Raw genomic sequence first — 21,779 nt, forward strand, 5'->3', positions numbered from 1 at the left:
ATAATTTTGATAGCCTATACACTTACTAATTGGATCTAGTACAGAGCATCTCCTTGTCCATATTAGCGGATACATTAGGGGTAGCACTGGCCCTGCCAATTTCCCAAGTAATAACAGGAAACGACTTCTTTGCCTCTGGATTCTTTTTCATTTTGGGGCCCCCTGTGTAATCATCAAACAGTCCCACTTTTCCCATGGGTAATTGCTCAAGAACGCCATGGAATCACATTGCTGGCATGGAGACTCCTGGCATCTAGGTCTTGAATCCTTTCTTGACTGTTTGTATCTTCATTTAATATTTGATTTTTTCCTTAATACCCATTCTGACCAGTGACAATGAACCCTGCTGTTATGTAATCCTATAGAGTATTAGAGTACCTAGTGTTTTGATCCTTAGAGTGAACTTATCCTGGCTTTTATTAACAAATACTTAAGCTATCTAACTTTCTTCTATGTTGTTTTCTTTTTTCAATAATTACTTTCATTATTCTACATAATATTTGAAATTTCCTTCTCTAAAGTTGTGTACCCTATCAGCACATGAAGGATGCTTATCACTGTGTTGTTGATGTCAGTAAGAAGACACATTGTTACTTGACCCCCAATAATCAGGTTGGTCAGCCTTTGTCTCTCTCTCTCTATTAAAACATCAGCTGGACTGGGAAATCTTAGTCCCCCAACCTTCTGACCATTGCTTAGTCTCTTAGCTAACATCCAAGGAATCTACCTAACAGCCCTTACCTTCGATCAAGTTCTGAGCCGCTGAAAGAAGAATCAGAGTGAATAACTCCAACTGGAAGATCTTTTTCCTGGAAGAGAAAGTCAGATGTGAAGCAGGTTTGAGAACATCCTATTTCTCCAGTGCTCCCTCACCTTTCTTCCTGTTTTCTATTCTGTAATACTGCGGCCAACAGTATAAAAGAGGAATACTGGGGCCTACAGAGATGGGTGGCTCTGGATCAATTAATCCTTTCATAGAGAGGGCTCTGAGCCAGCTGAGAAGGAGTGAGGCATGGGGAGGCCTAGGGAGTAGAGAGGAAGGATGAGGGAAGTCAACAAAAGAAAGTGGGCAGGAGAGTGAGGAATGCAAAAAGACCTTGAGGTACTATGATGCAGAGCAGCCCTGGAGGTTGCTGACAGGAGTCCCTGGTGACCCACCCCTAGTCTCTGTCTTTAAGGACAGTGATAAGCCCTATCTTAGGAGCACCAGGTCAGTACTTGGATCAGGCTCTTGGTGTGGTCTTGATGACAGGACTGTCCATCAATTGGGAGGGATGAGAGGCAGTGACAGAATCTTGCAGGGTCTTTGTAAGCAATGCCTGATGGGAAGCCTCTCTTTCAGCACATGGAGGATGTTTGTGCTTCATACAGAACCGTAGCCCAACCCCCAGGGCCTTCAGTTCTGACTGGTTGCCCAGATGCCTACCTATTTCTCTAAAGGGGAACACTCAGCTCTGATACGAGCTTGCAATCATTTCAACAATGACTGGAAAATATGCACAGCTCAATGGGTCAGGTTTGGACTGATGTGGTCTGAAACGATGCAGGAAAGGGCAGCAGAGGAAGGGCAGGAAAGAGGGGGGTTTGCCTAAACTAAAGTGAAGGAGGAGACTTCAGGGTGTGCTTTGGGGTTTTCACCTGGTTGGAGTCCCAACCCTCATGGCCCAGTTCTCTTTAACCTCTGCCTAGCACAGGAGTCCTCTGGTATCTAAAATGATTAGATCCCTGAGTTACGGATGGAAGCTCCTTAGGAAAATAGGTGAAGGATTAGTAGTGAGTAAGAAGGGACAGACACCGTGTGTTTTACTTACTGGCAATGCAGTGGATACCGTTTTGGGGATCTGATTGGACACATTCCATGGGAATCTTTATAACTGAGGGAGGGAGGAACTGGGGCTGGAGAAAAACAGTGGGAAAAGCCGATAAACACCAACACAACCACTTTGTCTCTCTTGCCAAGATGGAAAATGCATACATCCACAATGTGCAAACTACCATTCCTTCACATCCAGACTAAACGGGGTGCTGCAAATGCTCTGGGATCCACTAAGGGAAAATGGGCACAGTCAGGCCTCCATTTTAGATGCCCAGTGGGCAGGAAGGAACTCATCCAGGAATGTCACTCCTCAGAACAGTTTTGTCATCATGCAACCAGTCATTTGGGACTGAACCTCACACTATCTGTGTTGCTCTAAAGACGTGTAAAACCAATTTGTGAACCAATTTGTGAATCTCATTTTTCCATTGAATGTGTCATATAATCCTGAGAAGTTTTACCCCAAATGTTGGAATAGTTTCCCGGCATGTGGGATCCACTCAAATATTTGTTGAATGAACCAATGAAAAAGATAAGTGTTTGTTTTTAAAAGACACCTGGACTCTGTTTCTTTTCAGATTCTATTTTTGAAATTTATGTGAAAAAAATGTGAATATATTATAAGGGGGCTGGGGTTGTGACTCAGAGGTAAGCACCTGCCTAGCACATGTGAGGCACTGGGTTTGATCCTCAGCACCACATAAAAAAATAAATAAAAAATTATGAGATTTTCTCCTTTCTGGAAGAGGAAAGTAATTAAAGACCTGGGGAGTTTTGGCCGATCACAACCGTCAAAGGATAGCTTAATCACTAACCAGCGAGCAAGTATTTGCCCAGAATGCCTTTCATTTGCAAAAGGTGAGATCCCAGGAAAACAGGACAAGGTGAAGGGTTGTGAGTTCAGGTAAAACTGGGAGACTGGGAGCCAGGCATGGTCTTAGAAAATGACATGGCATCTCAGTATATGAGAAACATGAGTTGGAAATGATTTCCTAATTCCCTCTTAGACATTCAACGTATGTCTTGGGTAAGTCACTTCCCTTTGGGGGGACAGTGTCACCATTTGTAATGAACACTTGAACATGACAATGTTTCTGCCTAATGTTCTGAGATTTGTTGTAACTTCTGGCTGGCTCCTTGTCTGTTGACTGGGTGTTTGGGGTGGGATGTGAGGGAAGCATGGGAGAGGAGAGGGATAGATGGGGGCAATCAGGTGGTCCCAGGCATCTGGGAGAGGAAGCCATTCTTCTTTCAGTGAGGACACATACCTCTCCCCCAACTTTTGTTCCCAATACTGTAGAGGCAAGCCCAAGCCAAGCTTAGCTCTAGTGCCTCCTACCTGTCCCAGAGTCCAGTCTACTTAAAAGTCCCCATCAGGACTTTTAAGTCCTGTTAGGGTTAGGGTTAGGGTTAGGGTTAGCGTTAGGGTTAGAGTTAGGATAAGGGCTGAGTAGAAGACCTAGCTTATCTGGACTTATGGCAGGCACTTTGCAGTCACGTGAAAAGCCACCCTCTCCCTGGCCCTGGTGGCAGCTGAGGAAGGATCTCTTGTCTCCCTGCTCCGCCCAGGCCTGACATCTTCCCCACCTCCTCATCACTGTCCTCATGGGCCCCCTTCCTTCTCTTCTTCTTCTTGTCTGTCTCCTTTTTCTCCTTCTCTGGCAGGATGTTGTCAATCCAGGCCAGATCATGCTGAGAGAAGATGAAGTCCAGAAGCCTTCGAACAATGATGAGGCCCAGGATCTGCGTGGGATGAAGACAGAGAGGCTGAGGTTTTGTGGGAGTTCAGAGAAAACCATAGGCTAAAGGTTTTTCTTCCTCAGTCAGCTGAGTTCAGGTAGCTCTTGGGATCAGTCTTTGGAGCTATTCCCAAGTCCCCACAAACCATGTTCACCGCCCCAGCTCCCTTGATTCCTCTCGTTTGGCTTCTCAGGTGAGTGACTATGACTTCCTGTGACCGAGAAGGACAGAGCCTGTGACAGCTGAAGTGGGGAGCCAGGGCAGAACCCGTGGCTGGAGAACCACAGTCCTTCTTTAATGGTTCTCACATTTGTTGAATGTGCTTTGGGGTCACCCTGAGGGCTTGTTAATACAACATTGCTGGGTGTCACCCCAAAGTTTCTGATTCAGCAGGTCTGGGGTATGGCCCAAGAATCTGTATCTCTAACAAGTTTCTCAGGTGACGTTAGTGCTGCCGGCCCAGGGATCACATGTTGAGACCCACTGCCCCTCTACTCCCATTTATTTTCTTTTTTAAAAAGTTCGTTCTCTTTAGATACACATGACAGTAGAGTGCATTCTGACGTATCATACACACATGGGACACAACATTCTAATTAGGGCCCATTCTCATGGTCACATGACATGGAGTCCTCCTACGTCACCCTTCACACGTGAATGTAGGAAGTCACGTCTGGTTGATCCTGCTGTCTTTCCTACTCCCATCACTCCTCCCTTCCCTTCATTCCCCTTTGTCTGATTCAGTGAATTTCTATTCTTCCCCTCCTCATCCTCCCTTGTTGTGTTAGCATCCACATATCAGAGAGAACATTCAGCCTTTGGTCTTTTGGAACTGGCTTATTCCACTTAGCATGATAGTCTCCAGTTCCATCCATTTACTGGCAAATGCTTTAAGCATTCTTCTTTATGTCTAAGTAATATTCCATCATGTATATGTACCACATTTTCTCTATTCATTCATCTGTTGAAGGGCACCTAGGTTGGTCCAATAGCTTGACTATTGTCAATTGCTCTGCTCCCATTTCTAAGAACTGTCAATCTCTCCATTAACAAAAGCCAAATAAAATATAGTAAGTTATATGGAATTCTTAAAGAAAGTTTGATTCTGTTCAGAATGAACAAATTAAAGGGAGAAATAAGTGATCTTTTAATAAACTCAGTGGGTCCAGGATGGTCTGTTATACATATCATTTTACCACTGAAAACTGGCAATTAAATGAGGCCAGAGAGCAAACCCTTCAGCTGGTTTTAACACTGGTTCCTCACTGATACTACTTCTTGAGCATGTAGAGCCTCAGGGGTCAGATAAACCTGGGTTTAAAAACTCCTGGAGGTGGTGGGGCACAGTGGTGTACACCTAATTGGGAGGCTGAGGCAGGGGATCCACAAGCTTGAGGCCAGCCTTGGCAAACTAGAGAGACCCAGTCTCAAAATAAAAAATTTAAAAAGGGTTGGGGAATGTGACTCAGTAGTAGTGCATCCCTGGGTTCAATCCCCAGTACCACAAAGCAAAATCAAAAAACCAACAAACCACAACAATAAACTCTTGACTCTGAAAACAAATCAATGGTTGCTAGGGATAGGGGTGGGCCAAGGGCTGTCCACTTATGGGGCAGCAAGAAGGAATTTGGGGATGGTGGAGCCATTCAGCATCATGACGACGGTGGTAGGATCACCATCTGCACATTAGCTAAAACTACAGAACAGAATGAATTTCACCGTATTTAAAAACAAGCAGGAGGGATGCAGATCTTGCTCTGCCCTGACCTGGGTTTGTCACTCCCTTGTGCACCCTGAGCCTCATCATTCTCATTGTAAAATGGGGGTACCTAGTAATACTTCAGGGGCTGGGGTGGACTAAGTGGACAGCGCGCAGTACATGCCAATCATCACTATCATTATCTTTCCCTTCCTCATCTCTGAGGCCCAGGAGGACACTATCCGGAGGATCCATGTCTGGTTCCCAGGAGTGGTGGTTCTCAACCCTGGCTGCATATTTATGCTCCCTGCAGACTTATTAAAAATACTAAAGCTGGGGGTTCCCCAAGACATTCTGATTTAATTGATTTTCATAGATTTCCAAAAGCAGCCAGAGTCAAGAACCACTGACTAGAGATCTTCTAGGAGGGCTCATTTCAAGTTCCACCAGTGTCCTTGCTTTGGCTCCTAATCTAGGCCTGCAGGCACTCTATGAGCATTAGCCCCCAAGCTTCAGTCCCCCAGCAGGGCCTGGGTGGCTTTCCTCTGGTGGAGTTATCTAGAGGGCCAGATGCAACATGGTTTTCACTGTTTTTTTTTTTTTTTTTACTAGGGATTGAACCCAGAGATGCGTAACCATGGAGCCACATTCCCAGCCCTTATTTATTTATTTATTTTTGGTGTCAGGGTTTGAACCCATAGGTGCTTAATGGAGTCACACCCCCAGCCTTTTTAATATTTTATTTTGAGACAGGGTCTTGCTAAATTGCTTAGGACCTTTCTAAATTGCTGAGGCTGGCTTTGAACTTGCAATCCTTCTGCCTTGGCCTCCCCAGCCACTGGGATTACAGGAATGTGCCACTGTGCCTGGCTGTTTTTACTTTTTATTCCAGGATAATTTCAAATTTCCATAAAATGTGAAAGAATAGTCAAAGAACTCCCAGCTCAAACTTTGGTCATTGGGTTTTGAAGTTCCTGTTCTCTGATTCTGTTCCCTCCCTGAGTCACACACATACTGTTTATTGTTTTGAATTCATTAATTTTGCATGGTGAAAAGATTTATACTTAGTATGCATCTACTTGTGAGATTGGTTTGAGGTTTGGCAGTGGAGAACTCGGGTTTCAGGTTGAATGTGTCCAGCTTCTCCCATCCCATGTTTATTAGCCCTCCCCTAGTAGGAAAGTTGGGTAGGGACCTCAGCATGTGGATTGTCACTGCAGGGTCCTCCCACCACACTGACAGTCTTTCCTCCACCCTTCTCTCCACCTCCCCCCAACACACACCATCTGGCCTGGCCTCACAACTGGAAACTTGTTCTGAGCTGGCTTCCTCCACCCAAGGGAACCAAACCAAGCCATTGGGGAGAAAGTGAAGGGCTATGGAAGGGGAAGCACTGGCTGCACTGCTGGCCCTCCCAGCCAAAGCTCGTCTAGATCAACCTGCCCAGCAGCAGAGAAGCCCATGCCCACCTTACCATGACAGGGAAGATGATGGCGGCCACAGTGGACTTGAGGATCCAGAGTACTGCCAGGCAGAGGACCTGCACCAGGGTGAAGAGGTGGATCCTGCGCAGGGGTACATGGCGAAGGAAGGCGTGGTCTGGCTGGTGCTTCGCTGGCATCAGGAAGAGCTTGCAACGTTCCCAGAACTGATAGGGATAGTGTGGCTCAGCAAGGCAGCCAGGCCATATTCCCCAACATCCTTGTGTAGGCCCACTGGGAAGGGGTGACTTGGTAGGGTCTCAGAAAGGGGACTCTCATTCAGGCATTAAGTAAGATGCTCTGGAGGTGTCTAGGCAGATATATAATGGTGAAGGGAGGGAGGAGCCTGAGCCCTGGGTGAGGGGAATGGCCCTGGAGATGGCTGCAAAATGAACATGGTCCATTCAAGGAAAATGCAATTTAATGGCCACAAACTATCCAAGGCATCCTGGAATTTCATGGTAAATATAGAACAAAACAAAGCAAAATGCTTTGTTCCGTGGAGTTGTCTTAGGGAAGAGAGGAGAGAGGTACAATGAAGTGCTCTTTGGTGTTAGCTTGATCCAAGTTTTGAATTATGAGTTGCAGTCTCCCCATCTGTAAAATGGGGATCAGAGGACCTAATTACATAGATTAAATGACACCTGTAAAGTGCCTCATACAGTTATTTTGCCTGGTACAGAATATTACTATTATTCTTTCACTGAACCAGAAGAGCAAGCATTTGGGGTCTTGGTGATGTTAGGGAGTGCTGATTTCATGTCCTATCAGCCTGGGGAGGGGAGAGACTTACCTGGATGCCATTCAGGGAGGCCACACCCATGTAGAGGAAGACTCCATACAGCACAGGCATGGGGATATACTGAAATGGGAGCAGAGGTTTGGATTGGACCTTTGCCTGGGGTGGGTCCTTGGTCTCTTTGTTCTGGACAAATGTGTCTGCCAACTATAGAGGCAGCCACAGAGGTGGATATCTGGAGGAACTGAAGGTGTCTGAGAGAAGGCCTGGAGCCAGAGTCAGGGTGCAGGTGGGAGATGAGACTCGGGGGGCACACTGCTCTCTCCTCGCTTGGCCCCTCTTCCTGCCCCATGGAAGCCCTGTGGTTTCACTGAAGACACTCCTAGAAAGTGGGAAAGTTCCACAGACTTGCCTGCCTGTTCCTTCCCACTTTCAGCCTTAGCTGAGGGCCCCCAAAGCTGCTGGGCCTGCAGGGGGCCAAGAACTTTTGGTGAATTGACCTAAATCATCAGGAAGTACCAAGGCCACTTAAAAAATCACGTATCATACACAATCATAAAAAAGAAGCAAAACAGAAGTATATAAACTGTGCCCAGTGTACAGCCTACTAAATCCCCACCCTTTGAGGACAGGATGTCTGAACACCAAGTGTTCCTCTTCAGGTGGTCTAGTGCCCAAACTGGTTGGATGTAAAATGTTTGCCAGGGTAACAGCTGACCTCTAGCTTCATTAAAATGTAGTTTCCATGCTAAAGACACACTCCCTCGCCACTGGTGTCTGGAAATAGCAGGCCGAAAAGGAAGAAATGGAGAGTGCACCTGAATTTGTAGAAGACTCTGCCTGTTGCAGGAAATTACATGAATATTCCTCCCCTCCATTAACCTACGCCCTCCCCTCATTTCGGCTACTCTATCTAACTTCCCAACTCTAAGTTAAGTCGAATGTGAGGTGAGAACCCCTACTCCATTCTTTGGTCACTGAATAAAAGTCTGTGCCATGGATGCACAAATCAATTTAGTGCTTTGTGACACTGAATGGAAAAAGGACCCCTTTAAGGGCTCTCTCTCAGGGGACCAACAAAACTATTGGTAACGAAAAACCCACTAATCATCAACTAACCACTGGAAGTTTGGTAGGTACTCTTCCAAACATACACATTAGCAGTTTGTTTTCTTTTTCAAAAGTGGGATCATGTAATTCATACTGCCCTACAATTTTTAAAAACTTTTTTTTTTCTTTCAGTGCTGGGGAGTGAACCCAGAGGCACTCTACCACTGAGCCACATCCCCATCTTTTTTATTTTTTATTTTGAAAAGGGCCTCGCTAAGTTGCTGAGGCTGGCCTCAAACTTGTGATCCTCCTGTCTTAGCCTCCTGAATCACTGGGATTACAGGTGTGCACCACCACAACTGGCTTTTAAAAGTTTTTGAGGCATTTCTTCATCTCTGTCTAAGCTGTATTTCTACTACTTTTATCCTCTCCTTTAGCTGTACCTGATGCTTGCCATTGTGAATAGACTGTCTTGCCTTGCTCTGGCTTGTGGTAGAACACTTTGGTGATCAGAGTATGGTGCTAACCAGGGCTTCTCAATTTGTAGATGCCATTTATGAATGTTAATGAGGGTCTTGGGTTGTGGCTTAGTGGTAGAGCACTTGCCTAGCTCCTGTGAGGCACTGGGTTCAATCCTCAGCACCACATAAAAATAAATAAAGATATTGTGTCCATCCACAACTAAAAATATTTTTAAAAATGAAAAAATAAAGGTATGTGTCAATCTCCAACTAAAAAAGTATTTTAAAAAAAGAATGTTAATGAATCCAACCAAGTTAATAACCTCAAATTTAGGATAAGTTAGACCATGTTTATTTTTTAAATACAAAACACAGTTTGGACCTACATGTTGTAAACATCAATCCAAGACATTTGAACTAAAAGTTAAAAAATAGGAAATATATGCTGGGCACAGTGATGCACACCTGTAATCCCAGTGACTCAGGAGGCTGAAGCAGGAAGATTGCAAGTTCGAGGCCAGCCTCAGCAATTTGGCAAGGCCCTAAGCAGTTTAGCAAGGTCTAGGGAGGTAACCTGGTGATAAAGTGCCACTGGGTACAATCCCAGTACAAAAAAAAAAAAAAGAAAGAAAGAAATATGTGACCGTTCCATACTTTCATTAGTAAATACTTATGAGATTTTTGCCTAACTATGAAACAAGATAAAGATTTCAAGGAATTGTTCTGCTAATCACCCTCAAAGTATGAAGGAGATTGAGAGAGAAATAAATGCTTACATTTAAAAACTTGGCTATCATCTGTAGCAACACAAACTCAAGTTCACTTACAATTTCCCTTTTTGCTCTACTGGGTGTGAAAACAAACTGGATTAAGTCTTAAATGACTTGTAGTTACCATGACTAAAAGTTACTACATTTTCAAGTCAAGGAAATTGTCTCCAGTCTTGTCATCTGCAGCTTTCCCAGCAAACCCTAAAGGCCTATAATATCATTCTCCTATCAGTGATAGGGCTGTGATCTAGAATTCTGGATTAATCAGCATAAATCTTCCTTGAAATCTCCAGGAAAAGGCTCTTTCCAAAATCAATAAAACTTCAGTGTCAGTTTTAGATGAACAATGATGACAGTACTGCAACCGCAAGGACATCAGAACCTTCCTGTATGCTGTGAGACAGGGACCGTGAGAATAACGCGGGGCCCACAGGGGGAGAGTGGGCATCGTCAGGAGTTCCTCTGAGGCAGGATGCAGAACTCCACAGTCTCAAAGAACCATGGCAAGGTGTCTACAAGACAAAACTTCATAGTTCTGGGATGGACTGGGGAATTTGCTCGGTGTGTTAAGTAATTCATGTCACTCATCAAATACATGCTCAATTCATTCCCCTGTATCTTTGTTTGACAAGACGATGAAATATTTGCAAATCAGTAATGGAAGGCCTGAGGAATATCACTGATCCTCTAACAATAAACATTATTGTCTAATATCAACACAAGCATTCATTGATAGAGAAAGAGAGGGGGAAGGGGCAGAGAGAGAGAGGCTCCTAGATAGAATCTAGGATCTTCCATCTTGATTAGTTATATTTTTCTTGAACAGCTACACCAAATTTCTTTTCTTTAATATAAAATGAATCCAGTATTTAGTACTGGTGTCAACTAGTAATAATGCTTTAATTAGTTAACTACCAATTTTGAAAGCCTAGGTTTATAAAAAGGTATATACCTTGATAAAATAGAATTGGAAATCCTAAATCTTATGATCAATAAAACCCTAGATAGGTCAGTTCTGCTACAAAATTTATCAAATAGATTAAATGTTGGATAAATAAAGTATGTTAGTCTTTTTTTTTTTTTCATTCCTATTCTGAAAGAATACTGGTGGGCAGATTTTTCAAACTCCTTTGTGATTTGATTGAGTGCAAAGACAGTATCAAAACACTTGAAGCCATGTGGACTCTTGCAAACTTTTCCTTGATTATCAGAATGATAATGAACATTTCCCCATATCTGAACCTTACTCTCTTTTAAGTATCTTAATGTATCTTTTAAGTTGCATAAATTTATATTAGAAATACAGTTTACAACTTGAAAGAGTTACAATATTTGGACCAAGAATAATAGCAAAAGGGAATTTCTATTATTGCTCAAAATGTGGAACTAGTACATATCACCCAAGAGGAAGCAATGTGAGTGAGTATACGTCACTTAAAGGATGACAACACCAAAGGCTTTGACAATGTCAAATTTTATGCACAGAACTAGTTTCATTTCTCCTCTCTTCTTCTTCTTCTTCTTCTTCTTTTTTTTTTTTCCTTTTTTCCTATAGGGCTGAGGATCAAGCCCAGGGTCTCCTGCATGCTAAGTAAGTGCTCTGCCTCTGAGTTTTATGTTCCAGTCCTCATTTCAATTATTTTAATTATACCGCAGTTGGCATGTGACCTACATTAAGAAGATACACAATATTAAAAGAAAAAATTTTACAAAAATCAGATGTTAATAGTGTGAGTGTAAAAGCCTAGAAAATGATAAAAGCCAGAATATGATAAATGTGTTCATCAAAGAATTCATCATGTTATAAATGGAACAAAAGGAAGGAAACCATAGTGGAATTTTCTAATTGCTTTGTTTCTGTTCAGCTGTGCATCGAAAGCTTGTGTGCAATGACTGAATCGCTGAACACACTCAGCCGCTGGGGTGGCATGCCTGGGACTGCCTGAAGTCTGAGTCTGCAAAGATAGCCGGAGGTGCCATCTGCAAAATGTTTCTAGGAACTTTTGGCTCCTATAGTATGCTGTTTTTAGATTCAAATTGTTTTTACACAAATGCTTGTCAGGTGGTATCAGGAATGATATGCATGATGGTTCTTTGGAGCCCTTTCCACAAAAGTAAACTTTCTCTGGCCATTTAAAATACACTTCTAAATAAACAAAATCATCTGTGTGTAACCTGTCTCCTACACAACAAAAACATTCCATTAAAACTGCCCAACCTTAAGCCGACTGCTCAGGTGTGCCAGCTCTGATTCTCAATCCAGAAATATTTTTCATAGTAAATGAATCAGTTAGCCTCATGGTTCTCTCGTCTTTGTCTTTTTAACAAGGTCAGCCCAAAATGAGCTGTTTTAAGATATTCAAAGAGGGAAAATAATTGCAAAGATTGGAGCAATTAAGTAACCTTAATTCAGAAATGAAGTCTTATGTGTGCACTGATTGAGGGAAAGGGCTGTTGATAGGCAACTGGCTCAGTGGAGAGACCTGGTGGGAACATCCTATTACTGACTGGAAAGTGACCATTCTGGCTCGAATGCACCCCTGTTGTAGTTAGTCTCTTCCAGCTGGCGTGGTGGGACATGAGCAAGAGAAGCTTCCCAACTATATGGGAGAAAATCACTTAGGTGCTCAACAAATTCAAGATAGAGGAGCAGAGAACAGGCCTAGAGGACAGCTCAAGAGTCCTCTCCCCTGAAGGTTTAAACTTCAGAAAATGAGTGAGCAAGAAGGCCTCCAGCAAGCTTGGGCTGTTCTTGATCTAAGCAGGGTCAGAACTTGGAAGAACTTTCTAGAGGAAAGTGTCCTCCAGGAAGGTGAGAGTGAACTCTGGGTGGGCTGTGAGAGAGCAGAGGATGGGTGATGGTCACAGGTGATACAGCATTACAGAGAACAGTGGCGCTGGCACTGAAATATCTCTTGGGCCTACTAAAATTTTGCCTTTTTTAGGGGCCCACAGGCCAGTGATACCTGGGCTGTGTGGGGATGCTCCCCATGCCTGAGGCCTCTGCTCTGTGCTTTCTCAGGTGACAGGGCCCTAGGTGGGATGCAGAGCCTCACCTTTAGGACGGGAGCCAGGAAAACAGAGGTCCCTGTCAGGATGAAGACGACGATGCCAGTCACTCTCTGTTCCCTGGTGGAGAAGATCAGAGGAGATCTAGAGATACTCGGTGACCATTCCCACCCCCTGCCTCTCTGTGGACTCTGAAACTTGGGTTCAAGGCCATGCCTTCTGCATCAGGCTCTGCCTTTTAGCCTAAGGCATAGCTGACCTGCACAGGGAAGTCAGGGAACCCCTGAAGGAGGCCAGGACATTTTGCAGGGGCACCAGCGAGCTTGTTCAGTATAGTGCCTAATAGCTGGATGGACTTAGATTGAATCTTGGCTCCATCATTTACTCACTGTGTGTTATCAGACAAGACCATGATCGCCTTGAGTCATGTAGAATAGAGCTAATAATGACACCTACATCAGGAGATTGTTGTAATAAAAAGTGCTTATTACCTTGATTTTTGGTAGTAAGATCCCACTTTTGCAGGGCAAAGGGGGCCTGGCTGCCAGTGGAGGAGATGTCAGGGGCTGAAGAGGTAGTTTTCCTGAGTGCCCAGACCCTAACACAACCCAAGATTGGAGCCCTGGGTTCTGGGTTAGATTGCTTAGATCAGGGACTCAGGAGACCAGGAGGGGACACTGCTCTATCCAGTTGTAAACCCTGCAGTGAGGCAGAGAAGCCTCCCTCAGGGCGGGCCAGGTAGCCTACATATCCCAAGGCAGTAGGGAGAAACTTCCATTAGGAGAATGCCAGAATTTGGTGTAGGTTTCAGGGGCCTTATGGGGCAGATGTGATTCCCGGCACAGAACAGTTTGGGGACCTGGCATGGGGCAAAGAGGAGGAGCAAGGGAAAGAACAGACCAGGGCTCAGTGTAGGGGATGGTGGTGGTCCCAGGAAGATTTTCTGGAGGAATGAAGATTAAGCAAGATTCAAACCCATAGGGGAACATTGTAAACAGGAGACCCAGGGGCCTGGAGGGTCTTAAGGAAGAGAAAAGGCAGGGACAGGAAGAGGTCCTATCATGGCCTGTGTAGGTGAGTCTCTGGAGTTCATGTGTGTGCAGGTATATTTGGCATATTTGTGTGTGTGCGTATGTGTGTGTGCGCGTGTGTGGGGGGATGCGCACATGTGTGCACATGTATGCACTACTTGGAGACTATTAAAAAAAAAGTACCACTTAGAACTAAATTTTCATCTCCTTTCTTTCCTCTCTTCCAATATCACTCCTGTCCCTGGTTCCTAGGCTGTTGGAGCAGGGACCCCTTTCCCCATATTCCTTGAGGGCCCTTTCCTCTCTCCCTTTCCAGGCACTTGTCTGCTGCCTTCCTCTTCCCCAGATAGGTCACTCCTATTCAGGTGGTCCAGGCCCTGACTTCTTCCTACCTGACTCCCAGGAACTGGGGCTGCTCCCCAGGGGCGCTGGTCTCCGTCTCCATCTTGAGGCTGTCGATGTGGGCAATGGAGATGACTGTGGCAGCCACATACCAGGGGAGCCCCGTGAAGGAGCACAGGGCCATGAGGATGCCCACCCAGAACAGGTCCAGATGGTAGCCAGCAGCCTTCTGCAGGGGTGGTAGGATGGAAGAAGCTTCTGGGAGCCTGTTTCTCCTCAGAGCAGCCATTTTGTGGAACATGGGTCAGAGGCTCCCCTGCCTTCCAGAGAGTACTCTGAGGGGGCTGCCACCCTGAGGCGCTCCCTGTAAGGACTTTAGAGGTGTTCAGGTCTTGCTTCCCTCAAAGGTGGCTTCAGTTGCCACCTTGTCTGAAAGGGTTAATCAAGTAAGAGACACAGGTAATGAAGGAGAGGGATGTTCAGGCTAGGAAAAGTCCTAGGTTTGGGTCCTTAGGGAGGAGGGCTCCCACTCAGTGGCCATAGTATCTGCAGTTCCTGAATGAGAGGCCCCAGCTGGGAGCCTAGTTTGGTCTATGTTGGGGTCAAGGAGAGGGTATCCTAAGTCCCAGAGGACCCAGAGGCAAGGAGAAAGGGGAGTTTCAGGGACCAAGGAGGCTAAGGAAGTTTCTCTGCCTCATGATTTTAGGCTTGTCCTCCTGTCAGCATCTGCTTAGACTCCCAAATTCATGGTCAGAGGTACAGAATTGGAGGACCACTTTGGAAGAGGCAAGGGTTCTGCATACAGGGCCCAGTTTGGCCCTGGTCCTCAGACCAGGTCATTCTGGCCCTGCTGAAAGTCACCCCCCATTCCCACCCACCCTCACCACACACCAAGTGGGAACTCATCTTCTGCTCAAAGTATTGAAAGAAGCCTCTCCCTCCTTTATTCCTTCTAACTTTGCTTCTAGCAAAGGAGAGCCTTACCTTCAGCTTGTTCTCCTTTCTGTTAACAATGACAGCTGTGATCTGCTGGTCCATGAAGATCAGGATGGTCACCAGTAGGGCGGGCAGGATGCTCGCCAGGTACACCCACCACGGGTTCTTCCCAAAGGGGGCCACGAACCAGCCTCGGTCAGGCCGTGTGGGCTGAGCAGAGCAAATGAAGAGGGCCCTTTCCTCTCTCCCTTGCCAGGCACTTGTCTGCTGGCCCCTTTCCTACCACCTCACCTTTTCCCCAACTGGGGTTTTTTCAAGCACAATTTTTTCCCTTAAGGGCATGAAGCACCTGCAACTTTAAAGAGATCACAGAGGCACATAGCTGTGGGAAGTGGCATGAACACAGGTGGGGTCTACAGAATTAATGGGATAATTTGCTGTGACGGCCCTAGGATTGGTTGGGAAAGGAAAGTAAAGATTAGAGGGCAGGTGAATATGCAGTCACTAATGCAAAAGAACAGAAGGCAGAAATGAGGTCCAAGAGGCAAGAATAACGCATTCTGGGTTCAGTGCATTGTAGAACTGTCTGTAAAACATCAAACACTGGGGGCTGGAGATGTAGCTCAGTGGTGGAGCACTTGCCTAGCATACACGAGGCCCTGAGTTACATCTCCAGTATTTCAAAACAAAATGCCAAACGTCGACTCAGATTAGCTTGTGGGGAAAAAAGGGTTAGCTATGCAGAAGCTGATATTTACAATTTTTTTATATTTAAGAGAAAGAGGTACTTTTATTTTGAAGAGTCAGCATGAATTGTACGAGATGTGTTTAAACTACTCAGTAAAACCCTGAAATAATATCCTGAAGGTCAAGACCTCAAAGGCAGAGGAAACTTCCAGAACCTGGACTCCCTACCCTTCTTATCTGGCAGGAGCATTTGTGACGGAAGAGGGCTTGAGCTTAGCCACAGCAAATGGCACCAACTTTTGGACTAATGGATAATTTCTAAAGCAGTGGTTTTGAATTGTGAACATGTCCAGAATTACCTGGAGCGCTGGTTAAAACACAAATTGCTGGGTTCCACCTAAGACTTTCAGATTCTATAGGTCAGAGATGGAATGAGAATTTGAGAATTTTCTTTCTTTCTTTCTTTCTTTCTTTCTTTCTTTCTTTCTTTCTTTCTTTCTTTCTTTCTTTCTTTCTTTCTTTCTTTCCTTCCTTCCTTCCTTCCTTCCTTTCTTTCTTTCTTTCTTTTTCTTTCTTTCTTCCCTAACTTTCCTCTCCTCTCCTCTCCTATCCTCTCCTCTCCTCTCCTCTCCTTTCCTTTCTTTAGGCAGGGACTCACTAGCCCAAGCTAGCCTGGAATTCCTGAGCTCAAGCAGTCTCCCACCTTGGGAATGCTGGGAGTACAGACTCACTAAGAGAATTTGCATTTCTAACAAGTTCCCAGGTGACAATGTGACACTAGTCCAGGGACCATACTTTGAGAGTTGCTGTTACAAGGGATCATTTTCAACAGATCCTCATTGGCCCAGCTTTTCAATTGTCATAGATGAGGAAATTGGAAACCCTCACATAGAAGTCAAAAGACTTCAATTGGACTGGAGGGTGGATTCCAGCACCTGCCCTACTTCTTAGGGTACACAGCAAGATTTCACTCCAAATATTCCCCCACCCACCTCTCAAAGGACTGCCCCTGGGAGGCTGGCAGAAAGTGGTAGAGCATACACTGAGAAACTACAAGGTGTTTTGGTTCAGAGAAGAACGTTGAGCATAATGGAGATTAGGGACTGTAGCTCATGGGCAGGCAGGGCAAGTGCCAGGAGCAGGGGCAAGGGGCAAACCTTGATGACATTGGGCACGTGCAGCTTGGGGGTTTCCAGGCCAAAACAGGCATCAATTCCACAGAACATCAGGATGGAGAAAATAATGGAAAAGTCAGCCACGAGGGCCCGGACCTATAAAAAAGATAGACACCAGTGAGTGAAGCATCCACCCTGCTCCAGGCTGACTCAGTCTACAGGTGGCCAAGAGGATGGGCCATGAAGTCAGCAGGCCTAGGCTCAAATCCTTGTTCTGCCTCTTGCTGGCTATGTGACCTTGGGGAAGTATGCCATTGAGCCTGTTTCTTCCATTGTGAAATGGAAGTTGAAGGGTTATGGAAAACAATATTCCTATAAGACAGTTCCCCAAGAAAAATGGAGGGTCAGTGTGGCTTGGGAGGTGGGAGGGGAAATTGGCCAAACATTAAACCTCTCTCAGTACATATCTGATAATAATGGGCCCTAAAGGAGAGGGGCAGACACAGAATGCCAGGCCTAAACCTTGACCTTCCCCCGTGTCAAATTAGTCCTGAATGACAATGGGCAAGATTTGAGTACTCATCCCTCAGGGTCTGGTTTTAACCTGTGCAACTAGCCCCTGATGATCAAAACTGCACATGCACGATTTCCAATGATTACATCATCCTCACTGTACCCTGCAAAAACCAGAAACCCCTCTGTAACTGATGGCCATTTTTCCAACTGGAAAGTAGACCCAAATGGCACCCAAGTCTGCAAAGGAATAAAGGCTTCTCTGAATCTGTTGAGGTCTGCTTCCTGTCCTTTTGCACTTACAGAAGTACCTACTTCAAGGTGTAAGTGAGCTGTGGCACATTTAGAGTGCTTGGGATGCTGGTGGTTAGAGTGGGAGTTGTTAGAATGCATGGGTGGCCCTGGCAACCCTTGCTGAGGATGCGTTCTGATATGACAGATTGGGCTGGACCACCTGCCAGGTATGATGAGGAGAAGTGTTGAACTTGGAAGGAAATCCTAGCTTTCAAAACCATGTGACAAGCTTTGTACCCCTGGGCTGGGAGGGAAACTCTCACCCCAACCCCCACCAATTACATAGGGAACCTCTGGCTCCTCTCAAACATTCTGTCTACCAGCCTATAGCTCTTGTTTTTGGGAGACCTGTCCCAGGCTAGGTTCTGAATCTGACTTCCCTGCCCTTTCTGAAAAAGCATCCTCTGAACCCATCCCCCCATAATTCTATATTGAGAAGTCTCAGGGCAGAGGGTCCCCCAATGTCTATCTGGTACCTTTTTTTATATCTCTTCAGAGAAAACAAGTTGAAGGGCAGAAGCAGGCGATAGCACATCTTACTCCCCTTTCAAATTGTTAATATAACATGTGACTGAAAATTCACATTGTATAAAAGAGACAGTGGAGAGCAAAGTCCCTGCCTTATCTTTCCTCATTCCAGTTCCACCATCCTGACATATGTCTGCTCAGTTTTAGTTGTTCTGGAGGTTTATTCCATGTCAGTTAAAATGCTTATAATTTTATATTTTTATTTGCTAATTTAATGCATTACTGTAAGATTTAGATTTACTTATATTACCTCTCCTTCCCTTTCCACATTGCCAATTTTTTATATTCATTTAAAAACTCTTCCTATGGGCTTCCTTTGTACTTTTGTGTTATGTAATTAAATGTTTCATAACTTTTGCCAATATCAAGTGAGGTGAGGATCGTTGTCATTGAGTTTGTCACTACCTCTCTCACCTGTCCCCCTTCCACTTAAGATGCCTCCACTTTGATCTTTACATAGCAAAGCTGAGGAGATCAAACACTGTTGTGTAGACATATCTTTTGTGTCTTATCTGTAAATGGATTCTGAAAGGTGAAAATCAATAACATCTTTATATTGTTAGGATCATATCAGCATTGGTCACAGAAGAATCAAGTGGTGTGCTACATTTATATTTCTTTTCCATAATTTTCCTAGCACCCAGATCAAAATGTTATCAAGTTAACTGTAAGTCTGCCATTTTTTGTAGGACAAAACAGTCAAATATAGGCCATTTCATACAGTCCAATCTAATATAAAGATGAACAAAATAAACAGCTGTGAGCTCCCTCCCATCTTAATAAAAACTTACCTATTCAGTAGACAACCTCTCCTGTCACCCAGTGGCATCTCTGTCCTAGCTCTTTAAAGAGAACCACTGGTTTGAATTCAGAGTTTACTTTTCCCATGGAGTCTCTACTTTGACTAAATATGTACATAACCCTCAATGAAATATGGCATTGCTTTGTATGTTTTTTTTTTTTTTTTTTCTTTTTCTTTTTTTGCGGTACTGGGGATTGAACTCAGGCCCTTGTGCTTGTGAGGCAAGCACTCTACCAGCTGAGCTATCTCCCCAGCCCCACTTTGTATGTTTTAAATTAAAGGGTAGCATGTTATTTGTAATCTTCTGCAACTTGCTTTTTTTGTTTACCATTATGTTTGCAATATTTTTCCTTGTGGAGAGATGTAGCTGTAGTCTATATTATTTGCAGCTTAATCTTTGATTATTTATCATTTGTTTCTTTATTTTCATGTTAATATTTGAATTTAGATTATTTTCAGTTTTTCTCTTGGAATCAGTGTTTCTGTGACTAATCTTGTACACATGTGAGAATTTCTGTGGGGCATATGCTTGGGAGTGGAAGTCTAGTCTGAAGATTCTGTCATCTTTGGCTTTATCATAGGGTGCCCATTGCCCTCTAAATTTATCATAACTCTTGACACTCTCATCTATCACTTTTAATCTCCAATAACTGGTATTCCAAGGCTTGTAGTGCTTACCAACCTGATGAGTGTAAACTAGTGTGACCTCATTCTCAGCAACACAAAATTCCAGGAGGCAAGAGAGCAATTTTGAAGTATTTTAAGGGAAAAAATGCTGGTGGGCCTAGAACTTCATACATGCAAATTATTTTCATTCTTAGACTCGGCCACTGCTCTAGCATTTTCATATAAGAGGGGACTTAGGGAGATGATAGGTGGAAGCAGAGAGGACATGAGGAGGCAGGTTTGTTTTTAGGATGCATTTGTGTTGTAGTCCCACTAGTTTTTACTTAGTTGGTCTATTCCTAATGAGCCTTTTATTTAGTCTTTTACATTGGGAAATATTTAACTATTCATATGATATTTATAATATTCCTTTATTATTAAATGAATTTATTATTCATAATATTCATTTATCATTAGTGATAGTAGCAATATTTATTTAAGATGGCTTTAGGAGAGCATGCATGGGATTTTTGTGGTATGAGAGAGTTGCTAAAATTCTTCCAAGCATCCCTTCCCATGGAACAGCTATTCCTCCCATATACAAGAGTAGTTTTTAAAATTTTTTCAGTTGTAGATGAACACAATACCTTTATCTTACTTATCTATTTATTTACTTATTTATTTATTTATTTATTTTTATGTGGTGCCAAGGATCGAACCCAGTGCCTCACACGTGCCAGGCAAGCACTCTACCACTGAGCTACAACCCCAGCCTACAAGTGCAGTTTTGATTAAAACATATTCTATTCCAGACACAAACAGAAACTGAAATTAAAAATAGCAGTTAGCATTTATATTTAAAAATCAGGTGACAAGGAATAAACCTAACAAAAAATGTTCAAGACCTGAAGACCAAATCTTAGAATACATTATGGAGAGAATTAAGACTAAAATAAATGAAGTATACTATATTCTTGAATCAGAAGACTAAAAAAAAAATGAAAGTGATCATTCTTTCCAAATTGACACATACAATCAAGACATTCCTATCGAAATTCCACAAGTTTTTAAATTTTGGTGAAATCTAAAATGATTCTAAAATTTATGTGGAACAGGCAGGGGCCAGGATAACACTATTGAGAAGGATGAAGAGGGAGATTTTGGTCTATAAGATATAAAAACTTCTTAGGAGCTAAAGAAATGAAGACTGTGATACTGGTGTACAAATAGACCTGCGAAACAGAAGGAGGAATCCAGAAACAGACACTGTCATATACGAACATTTGATCTATGGCAAAGGAAGCCTTGCAAACAGTGGAGAAACATTTTTTTTAAAATACCAAAACAATTGACTATTTACATAAAAACACAAAGAAACACTATCTCACATTATATACCAACATTAATTCTGATGGATTGTAGATCTAACATGAAAGGAAAGACAATAAAGCTTTTAGACAATAACATAAGATACCTCTGTCCAATCTTTTCCTTGAGGAAAATTTCCCTGTATTCTATTACAATGAAAGTAAGAATCTCTGTTAATCAAAATGTTCCTTTAAGAAAGTAAAAATGCCAGTCACAGAGCAAGAAAAAGATATAACAAATACGAAAGTTATGTATTAATAAACACATGACAAAGTTTTCAATTTCATTAGTCATCAGGGCACTGAAAAACTTAAAAAAAATAAGAGTTACTATTGCACAGAAAGGCTAAAGATTAAAGTCTGAAAAAATGAAGTGTTTGTTGTCAAAGGGCTTGACAACAAGCGATTCCAGTTCTCCCTGATTCTGAAATGTGTGCTTTAACTTGAAAAACCCCCATGGGCCATCGCCCACGTAGTGGCCCTTTTCTTAATAGTTGTTTGACTATAGGTCCCTCCTAACTGCGTGGTGCACTTACCTTGGTAGGAAAATAGCGGCTGAATTTGAATTTCTTCAAAGTCAAGGTCATGGAGTAAGTCCCAAAGAAAAGGATGAAGGACATGAGTGCCAGGTCTGGGATGAACTGGCAGGAGTTCCCAAGTAGGCGCCCACCATAGCTCAAACACTCCTTCTTGCTCAGCAGGGACCAGTCCAGTGCTGTGAGGTTAAGGGGATCGTACTTGGAGACCAAACATAAGAGAGAAAGGGTCAGGACCCTCCTGGCAGGTTGGCTGT

At 43.7% G+C, this 21,779-nt stretch overlaps 1 protein-coding gene across 5 annotated transcripts in view; it reads right to left on the bottom strand.

Annotated features, from left to right (window-relative positions):
- Nucleotides 1-21,779, bottom strand: part of SLC4A5 (solute carrier family 4 member 5) — a 122,565-nt gene that overhangs the window by 3,099 nt on the left and 97,687 nt on the right. For 3 of the 5 annotated variants that reach the window (XM_079111527.1, XM_079111526.1, XM_079111530.1), the window contains 9 exons: nt 21,523-21,723; nt 16,919-17,032; nt 15,123-15,284; nt 14,189-14,367; nt 12,813-12,885; nt 7,530-7,598; nt 6,730-6,903; nt 3,404-3,559; nt 742-809 (listed from right to left, as the gene is read on the bottom strand). In XM_079111527.1, coding sequence (XP_078967653.1) covers nt 742-809; nt 3,404-3,559; nt 6,730-6,903; nt 7,530-7,598; nt 12,813-12,885; nt 14,189-14,367; nt 15,123-15,284; nt 16,919-17,032; nt 21,523-21,723 — 1,196 coding nt within the window. Of the gene's footprint in view, nt 1-741; nt 810-1,811; nt 1,897-3,403; nt 3,560-6,729; nt 6,904-7,529; nt 7,599-12,812; nt 12,886-14,188; nt 14,368-15,122; nt 15,285-16,918; nt 17,033-21,522; nt 21,724-21,779 lie in introns of all 5 variants that reach the window. The other 2 variants (XM_079111529.1, XM_079111528.1) reach the window with 1 other exon arrangement.

The sequence above is a fragment of the Sciurus vulgaris genome (genome assembly GCF_902686455.1).
Source record: "Sciurus vulgaris genome assembly, chromosome: 14".
Taxonomy (NCBI): Eukaryota; Metazoa; Chordata; class Mammalia; order Rodentia; family Sciuridae; genus Sciurus; species Sciurus vulgaris.